General features: G+C 36.0%; 1 protein-coding gene across 1 annotated transcript; it reads right to left on the bottom strand.

Moving 5' to 3' along the window:
* Positions 1–1679: 1679 nt before the first annotated feature.
* Positions 1680–10051, bottom strand: LOC133824347 (acetyl-coenzyme A carboxylase carboxyl transferase subunit beta, chloroplastic-like). Its single transcript, XM_062257231.1, has 2 exons — positions 9833–10051; positions 1680–2357 (listed from the first exon to the last, which is right to left on the bottom strand). The coding sequence occupies exons 1-2, from the start codon at positions 10049–10051 to the stop codon at positions 1680–1682; spliced, it is 897 nt and encodes a 298-aa protein (XP_062113215.1).
* Between the last annotated feature and the right edge of the window lie 235 nt (positions 10052–10286).

Below are 10286 nucleotides of genomic sequence, written 5' to 3'. Positions count from 1 at the left end.
TCTATATATGCCCATTTATGCGTATGTTTATGTTATGTTTGTAAGGTTGATTTACTAAGTGTTATCGCTTACCTAGTTGTTTCATGTTGTAGGTAAGGGCAAGGACAAGATGGAGCAGTGAGAGCTGGAGTGTACATGTGGCCTGACTATGGGGAGTCTGGAAATTTTTAATGTTTTGGTTAAACTTGCTAAACTTAAGGCTCACTCTGGTTATTAATGTTGTTTTAACTAATTTTAATGTTTTAAGTATGCGCATACTTCTAAAAGTTTTTTTTTATTATGGATTTTATAGAACTTTACAAATGAAAAGACTATGTTTTTCGTAATTTTTTTTATAGAATTAGTAGGATGTTACAGTTTCAACCAAGGTGAAGGGAAGAGGGAGAGAGTGTTTGAGAGTTGGAAGAAAGAAGGAAAAAATATGAGAGGACTTTTGAACTCTCCCTTGAATTTTTCAATTAAGTAGCTAGGTGTAAAAAAATGAAAAATAAAATAACCATTCTATGCCTCTAAATGGCCCACCCCCTTTTTGCATAATTACCCTATAATTTCTCAATTTTCATTTAATTAAAAGACTAACTATTTACCCCAAATAATTACCCAAGAGGCAATTTTTTTCCCAATTTTTTTACCTCACCAAATAAATTTCTTGACTTAGGGTAAAAAAATTAAATGTATTTTCTCATTTAATTTAATTGGTCACCCTCCTATTTATTTTAGCCTATGGAATTAATTTCTCAAAATTTCCATTTTAGGCTAATTAAGAATTTTTCACAAAAATGCATTTTAAAATTATTTTTACAAGAATTTTCACTTTCTTGACTTATAATAAAACTTACCAACCAATTTTATGCCCATTTTTATTTTACCATAATTATTTAATTCCAATATAATTTTATCCGAGAATTCACCTGGTTAGGGTTTTCGTTTCTGTCCAAGACCAAAATTCTTGGTTTTACCAAAACCACACATTTCACACATTGACTATCACTATTAACATGATTTTTTTCAAGCATATATTATTAATCAAAATAATATTCAATACAAAAATTCACCATCTCGACTCGGTTACTAGTAGGTACCCGAAAAGTAGGGCATTACAAATATGCCTTAGGTCAAGCTCACTATGTTCAGAAGATACATGAAAATTTTGGTCATTTTTATATCAAAGAGGAAAACATACCCTTTGATTCAATTCAAAAGCTTGAAAAGAATGAATGGAGAGTGGTGGCTTAATTCAAGTACGCAAGTGCAATAGGGAGTTTAATGTATGCCGCACATTGTACAAGAGCGGATATTGCATTTGCCATTAGTAAACTAAGTAAGGATTACTAGCAATCAAAGTATCAAACATTGGAAGGTCGTAGAAAGAGTTTTTGGATACCTAAAAAGGACCAAAGAACTATATCTCTAATATTAAAAGTTTCCAAAGATACTTGAAGGATATTCTGATGTAAGTTGGACATCAGGTGTAAGAGATAATCACTATACAATCGGTTGGGTGCTCTCCCTTTGTGGGGATGCAATGTCTTTGGGATATAAGAAACAAACATGTGTATGTCACTCAACCATGGAGTATGAGTTTGTAGCTCTAGCAACAACCGACAAAGAGGTAGAGTGGCTTAGAGATCTCATGATGGAGATGCCTTTAATCGCGGTTAAAGATTTCTTTGAAACTTTCAAAGATTCATTTTTGATTTCAAAGATTTCTTATAATTTAATCCATAACAATTTTCACATTGAACCCACAAATGTCTATATTTTTGAGTTACGTCTAAATCATTAGAACTTTCTCTTATAGTTAAATCACTATTATCCGTACTAGTTCTTATAGAGGAACTCCGGCTTTCATTACTATTTCCTCTTTCGCCACAAATATAACTACAAATGTAACTGTCATTGTAATTGTCACTACTAGTTAAAATGTAACTATCAACACATATTTGATAACGAAGATAATTGTCAATGCAACTAGTAATGTGGTTATTCCAACTATATTTTGTATCATATACATAATGATCATAGCGAGGATCATCAGTCTTTGATACATTATTCAGAGAACTAGAATTCTGATAACTATAAAAAGAATTTTCTGGTTCACTTAGAAAAGAAGGGTCGTTGTCAATCTCAAAAATTTGATTTTCAATATCAAAATATATAGAGTAACTATCCCTATTACTATCCCTAACTAAAAAAGTGTCATCAGGTATGAAATTCCGAATGTACCTGATGTCGATTAAATGATCAACATTACTGTAATTAGAATTGTCACTATCACTCCCACTAGGGATGTCTTTATCCATATCATTTCGAATTTGATCTTCATTTACAATCGTATTTTCAATAGGATCACCAATCTATCAACAATCTCGATACATTGTGATAATCAAGCTACATCGATTAGACCTACAATAAAATATACAATGTGAAGTCTAGACACATAAGTCTAAGACATGACTACATGAGAGAATTTATTGATAAGGGAGTCATATCAATTTCATATGTCATATCATGTGAGAACTTAGCGGATCCATTTACCAAACCTAAAGGGAGAGGTTCGGTTAGTTCTACAAATAGAGGGATGAGAATAAAACTCCTTCACAAATAGATTCCCCAATGATGTCAACCCAACACAAAGCTTGTATTCATCAAGTGTAGAGTTCAAAGGGTACAAACAAGTTGTGGATAAAGGAATAGTTCACAACATTAAATAATTAAAGTCTGATCTAGAAGAGGTTAATGTTGGTTGTTATCGGACATGAGGGATAAGCCAGAGGCTTTTAATGAAATTTAGCTGAAGTGCAACAATCATCTCTAAAGGTAGCAAAGATGTTGTAAGAATTTCACCTATATGAACCTAAAGGTGGAGACGCCTCTCAAGAGAGTAGAAGTTTTCTCTCTGGATGGTTCATGAATGGATGAGCACAAGGCCATAATAGTGCAGAGCATGCAAAGTGGGAAATACATGAGTAATTAGATAGATGTGTGTGAGATACTACTAGTTTTATCACAACGAATGCTTGGTTCTATAACACCCTGCGTTTCGAGTACATTTAAACGACTCGGGTCGGGATTTTTTCCCTGAGTTAAGAATATTATTTTCAATAATATTATATTTGTTTGGAGTATATTTCCATGAGTTATTGCTATCCAAATTATGAACTGTGTGATTAAAAATCAAGATAAGACTTCAAGTCTTAGACCGACACAAAAACCCTAATTGAGCCAAAATCTTATAAAATAAAATGATAAACTATGGAAAATATATTTTGGGCATAAAATACATTCATAAAAATTAAAGTTTGGTAAAAAAAATAATAAACCTTAGAGGAAATGGAAATTTTAGGGCATTTTGTGTCAAATTCTTAAATTTTTGCCTAATTGTGGAATTTTATTCCATAAATGGACCTTATGTTAAATTGTATTGTGTGATTAATTAAATTAAAAGTGAGAGATATTTAATTTAATTATTATGTGTTTTGTTATTTTTACAACTTTATAAGAGTGAAAAAGGTTATAGAAAATTTATTTAAGCTTTATCCACATCAAATTAATGTTAATGACATAAAGTGACATAAAAAAACACTTAAGTGTTTTAGATATTTTTTTTGTTGTCTAGGCTCTTCCACCCTCCCCAAAACCAAACCCCCTCCTCTTCTCTCACTGTCATCTTGTTCAAGAGTTTTCTCACCAGATTCAACTACCAAAAACACTAAGAAACCTTGGAAGCTTAAGCCTTGATCTTGGAAGAGTTTCCCTAAGGTAAAAGTTTCAAAAGCCTAACTTTTATAAAGTTTTTCAACCATAGATCTTTCAATAACTAACTATATATGTTGTTGGGGGAGTTGGTTTAAGGTTTTGAAAGAGTTTTGAATGTTCTAAAGCAAGTAGAAACATCAAAACCTAAAGCAAGAACAACAAGAGGTAAAAAGTTTATTGTTGTTTTTGTATGGTTTTTATTTTTAAGCATTATTTTGTGTATTTAATGCTTACAGTTTCTTGTTGGTGATGTAATAAGGCTATGTTAGTTTCTAGATAATCTTTATGATGCTTGTGTGTTGATTGTGAAAATAGGGACCCAAAATCCCCAAGGGTTTTGTTTAAATTGCTAAAACACAAAAAAAAAAAAAAAGGTTTTTGAGCCCTAACTTCCAACGGGTCAAACATCCACTATATAACTTATTTTGTAAAAATATATTACACTTTGATGTTTTTGAGATGGGGTGCATGAATTTGAGCTTTTGAAACACTAAAAAACATTTAGAAATGAGTAAGTTATGCTATTTCAAAGTTTAGGTAAAAAAACTGTTTTTTTCGTATTCTTAATTTCGGAACCAAGTTTGGACAGCCACTGTATATAGAAAATAAACCCAGTTTTTACTAAAATTTGGTGAAGATATTATTGGTATATCCTAGTAAGTCTCTGTAAAATTTGGTAACAAAATACTGAACGGTTTGAGAGTTATTAAGTGCCAAAGTTTGGAAAAACTAAGGACTTTAATATAATGTCATTTTTACCAAAATGTTTGAAAAATGTTTTCACCAATAAAAAATACTCATTTTCACCTAATATTTTACAGAGACCTAAATGGAATACCAAAGAATGAATTGAAAAATTTTGGTAACAATTGGGTTAGTAAATTTTATGTTATGAGCTAACAAAATATGTAGTTAAGAATGTGAAAAATTAGGTTTTCACACTTAGTGAGAATTTTTACTCTTTCTAAAAATAAAAGATTTAATTCATTCATAAATTAAATAAATTAAAAGAGGGTTTAAAATCCTATATTTTAAGAAAATAATTAAGTAAATAATCTTTAGTAAGTAAACTTGATTAATTGACTTCAGAGAATTAACTAGTCAAGATAAGCAATTATTAACGGTGTGGCTACAACATGAAATGACTAGTGTAATGTATGTTAGTATAGAGACACATGCACATGTATACACTGCCATAGAAATGTTACATAGAGATGTTAGTGTAACGACCCAAAATTACTAATAAGGCTTAAGGGCCTTGATTAGTGTGCCGGGAGGGCATAATTGGTTTATATGTGATTTAAATTATTTCATGCATGCTTATGTGATAAGCATGCTTATATGATTACATGGATATATGAGATGCATGATTATGAGTATTAGTATGCATGTAGGCCCTGTTTAGATTATAGGGGCACATCTGTAATTTTGGCCATTGAGGGCATAAATGTGATTATATGTGATAAATTTTTGAGACCACATTATTATGTGGATATATTTGAAGCATATGACTCGAGATGGTCCTAGTGAGTGGTTTGCCGAAATAGTCACGGCGGGGATTTATACTCGGCTCAGGGGAGCTTGGGGGTATTTTTAGAAATTTAGGGGATATATTGGAGATTATTAGACTTTGGGTAAATAATTGGTGATTAATTGGATGATGGGATTTAAGTGGTAAATATTAGGAACACTTGAGGAATTAGTGGGAATTGGGAACAAATGACAATTATACCCCTAGTTTAGATTAAGGTTAGCTTTATTTTGGGATGGAATTATGGTCATTTGTTAGCTAAGGATGTGATTAGCTGTCTAAGTTAGATTAAGGCAAAAGGGTTGAGAATATTCTAGGAAAAAAAGGGTCAGCTCTCTCTCTCTCCCTCCCATGCCCTCACGTTTTCTCTCTTACTCTCACTCTCCTTCATTGAAATTAAAGTTAAGCTTGGGCTGGGAAACTTGGAGGAATTTGAGGAAGAATTCAACTGGGACTTGAAGGTTTGGAGCTGGAAAATTGAGGTAAGAGTCTGGCTCTAGTTTAGGTGTTTTTGTTGCTGAGTTTAAGTGTGATGATTAAGGTATGCATGAGTGTGGTGATAGAGTGAGTTTTGGGTAGGAATTTCACTGGTAATGCTTGATTACGATGACTGAATTGAGGTATAGTTTATGTATTAGTGATTGAGAGTATTAGATAAAAGAAATAGGTGGATATGGGTCTTAATTTGTAACTTGATTGATGTTGAATTGGCGGGATCAATAAGGGAAAATTATAGGCTTGGTTGAGTGTTCATGGTTGGAAGAAGGAGGAAAACCCAAGTTTTCCCTGGGTTCGCAGGGCGCGCTGCGACCCAACCTGGGGGTGCTGCGGCGCATGTGGCCTTCCTGGCCATGGGAGCTCTCTTACTAGGGGCACACCACGACTTGCTTGGCCAAGTCGCGAACTGCCTCCCCTTTGGTGTGAGAGTTTGCTCTCTGACTTGGGGCAAGTCGCGACCTGCCTGGGGGTTTTGAACTTGGAAGAGTTCTTAGTGTCATTAGCTCGGGACAATTTCTACTGCCCGGTTTAGTGGAAATTGAGGTCCCGGAGGCTAGTTTTGCTATTTAAGTATTTTATTTCTGATTGAGAGTTGATAGATATCGATAACTCTTGTGACTAGGTTTTTCGCCAAGGCTTGAGGCTAGGGATCGTGCTCGGACTCAGTTCACCTTCTCCGCTCGGAAACAAAGGTAAGAAAACTGCACCCGGTTATGTGGTTATATTGGGACTAAGAGTTCCCTATACTTGTATGCAATGTCATATGATGGTATTATGCCATGTGGACATGAAATAAATGACCTAAGAGTGCCGGAATTAATATTGGCACACAAAGACGTGGCTCGGCCACTGGTAGCTGAGGTTAATAATATAACACTAAGCTCAGCCTAAGCGAGTCAGAGTCAGTGGGGTAAACAGAGGGTGCGGTCAAAGGGCATCGACTCTGGATATTGAATGATATGTTTACTATTATTAATCTGATGATCATGGAATTATTTATTACCTGGATGATTGATTATTGGTTTGTAGATTGATATAATTGATTATGTGAACTATGTGATCTGCTGAGTATTTGATTGCTGGTTTGCGAATTATTTGGCTATTGATTATTGATCATGCTCTGCTATATGGTTTTCTTGCTGGGTCTTGGCTCATGGGTGCTACGTGGTGCAGGTAAAGGCAAGGGTAAGTTGGACCAACCCTGATTTGGAGAGCTCAGGGGACGGAATGTACATAGCCGGCTGCTCGGCCGCCACGGCCGAGGGATGTTACAGGGACATGAGACCCTAAAATCCCTATTTTTCCTTTAGATTGGCTTATGGTTGTTTATAACCTTTGAGATTTTGTAAACTGTTCTTTAACCCTGTTTATTTTTGGGATCCCGTGTAACAAACATTTATTTAAATGAAAATTTGTCTTTTCTGACCAAAATCTCTTAACCCTAGTTCAATAATGGTTTAGCGACACATTTTCAACAAAATGAATTGATTACCAAGTCTTGCACCTTTATTAATACATAGTGTGACGATCTTGGTTACCCAGGGCGTTACAGTTAGTCTAGTAGGTGCTGAAAATATGACCTGTAGATATCCGTCATATCCTAGACGGCTGATCCTCATCACACTGCTTGTTTGATTTTATTATGTTCGGTTCACTGCCGTGACGAGTGGCCAATAGGTGAGGATTGCTGGTTTAAACCTAAGGGCACCAAAATGAATGGGACCTAGGGGTCCTCATGCTTACTCATTCATTGAACAATTAAAACCTGAGCAAGTACTCTGATAAGTTATTCCCAGATAGAATTCGTGAATATTGGCCATTTATGTGAGAGTGCCTAGAGATACAAGGGGTTGCCAAGTTTGAGTGAGGTTGAAGACCCTAGGGGAAACTACTCGCTAGTACCACTGATTAACATAGAAGTCTCTGTAAACCCGTGTAACTTTGATTACACTATTGAATAGTAGCAATACCCTATGTAACTTGATGGTTACCCTTGTGAGGGATTTACTTTTGGATAAGTAGCGATGCCCTTGGTAACTCGATAGTTACCCTTGATGGGGATATTCATTGGCTAGATCTTAGTGTTGAGACTCGGTTCTCTCCTATTGATTAACAAATATGTTGGAGGGCATGGTATGCTCGAATTGTCGAGCATTGTTCTCGAATTATCTTAGTGTTGAGACTTGGTTCTCTCCTATTGATTAACAAATATGTTGGAGGGCATGGTATGCTCGAATTGTCGAAAATTTTCGAGCATTGTTCTCGAATTATATTGTGATATATTATATCTATTTTCTCTGGGATTTGCTGAGTGTAGGGGTTTATCTGTTTGTTTGAAATAGTTTGCCATTGGTTATCAAGCATAACCATGAGTTTTCCAGGACGCTTTTGCGTTCTTGAAATTGATTGCTTAGGGTCCGGATGGATCCGGGACCCAATTTTGTTGAGCTATTGTTATCAGTGGTCAGTGACCCCCTATCTTCTCTACAAACTTTTGCTTTAAAGTTGAACTTACTAAGTGTTTTGGCTTACCTAGTTTTTCCCTATTGTAGGTAAGAACAAGGGCAAAGCAGAGCAGTGAGCACTGGAGTCTACTTTATGGATATAGATGTGGACCGACCTTTTTGGAAGCTGTTTTATTTTTGGAAAAGTTGTTTTATTTTTATAAACAAGGCTAACTTTACTCTTCATAAACTATGTTTGTATCAAATATTAAGTATGGCCATACGACTTTAAAAAGTTTTTTTTATATAGGTTTTTGAGACATTTCATTAAATGAAAACAATTATATTTGCGCATTATCGAATCAAAAAAATTTGGGACGTTACAGTTGGTATTAGAGCTCGAGTTGAGTCGATTCATTAGACCACCCACATGTACATTTTGCAAAGATAGACTGACACTCACTGTAAGTACTGTCTCTTATTTTAGTGTGTTGTTTTTCTTTTTTACTTAATTTTTTTTATAAATTATAAGTTATTAAAAATGGCAAACGAACATAAGGTGATTGATCCCATCGTAGTCAACCCACCTATAGTGTATGACCACCACCAGAGAACCCAGATCTACCGTGCCTTCATCAACATAACACTTGTCGTATTCAACGGATAAATCCATTCTGAAGAAGTCTGGGCATGGACATACTCGCTAAAAATCATCTAAGATGACATTGATGCACCCCCTATGTTTAAGGTAAGATTAGCAAGTTTGTGTCTGAGTGACACAACCTTTCTTTGGTACTAGGAGAGGCACTCGAGGCCAGCCACTCCATACTGGACTGCCTTTAGGATATCCATTGAGATGACCTTCAGACCGCGGAAAAGAGCCTAAGGAGGGGCCCGGGCTAAGCTTTAAAGAGGATCCCGAGGAGGGCTCGGATATGGCTGCCGACAGCCACACCGACTAGGTGTTAGGGGCTACATAGGTGTTAGGAACCCACCTACTTTTGAATTATGTACCTACCTTGCATATATTTAAGAAAATAAGTAACTGGTCTAGCAGGGATATAAGTCCGCTTTTCAGGGCTAATTTTGTGAATCCCTTAGAATGGCCAACCCGAACTTCAAACTTTGTTGTATATAGTATAAGTTATGAAGTAAAGTTGCTAACTTTTGTTAAAAAGTGTTGATTGCTTGTTGTGCTAGATATGTTTGCCGTGCTTAAATATAATATTAAATAACTATTTGCGTTGGTATTAACTTCTTGCCTCTATGCGCTTGAGAGCTTTTTGAATTTAAAACAAACAAATGGCAAGGACAAGAGCTCTGAGAGGAAGGGGTGTAGCTGGCCGTGGCCAGGCCGTGCCTGTTGCTAGAGCTCAGAATGGCCTGCCGCTAGAGCTCCAACCCAAGCTGCTAGAGTTTGAGAGATAGCCGAGCAGATGAATAATTTGTAAAGGCTAGTGGAGATGCAGGGAGCCCAAATTGAAAGAAGGCAAAAGAGACAGGAGGAATCTGATGCTCTCCAAGATGAAAGGTTTAATACCCTTTTGGAACGACTCCCCATGCCACCCAATAACGCTCAAAACAATGAAGTACCACATACAAACGAAGAAATACCACCTGAAAACAATGAAGAATAGAACCCTGGCCCGCAGGTTGTCGTTGAGCAACCTGTACCGCCAGTAGAAGCACCAAGAGTTGCCCAAGCGAAACCTATCTCAGAAAGGTTTGGCAACCAGAATCCACCTACATTCGAGGGGACCACTGACTTATCAGTGGCAGAGGAATGGATAATTATCTTGGAAAGGTTCTTTGAATTCATTAGAACTACCGAGAGAGAGAGAAGGTAGTTTGCGAGACCTATATGTTGAGAAAAGATGCCTGCATCTGGTGGGACGTAGCCAAGATAGGGCATAATGTTGCCGAGATGGAATGGTCAGAGTTCTAGACCTTGTTCAATGCCAAGTACTTCAGTAAGGCAGTGATCGAGCACAAAGTGAATGAGCTCACAAATTTGAAGCAGGGAATGTCGCGCATGCATGACTATGTTTGAAAAT

The sequence above is a fragment of the Humulus lupulus genome, chromosome 1, assembly GCF_963169125.1.
Source record: "Humulus lupulus chromosome 1, drHumLupu1.1, whole genome shotgun sequence".
NCBI lineage: Eukaryota > Viridiplantae > Streptophyta > Magnoliopsida > Rosales > Cannabaceae > Humulus > Humulus lupulus.
The sequence above is the reverse complement of the archived record's forward strand: the minus strand, read 5'-3'. Positions and strand labels throughout refer to the sequence as shown.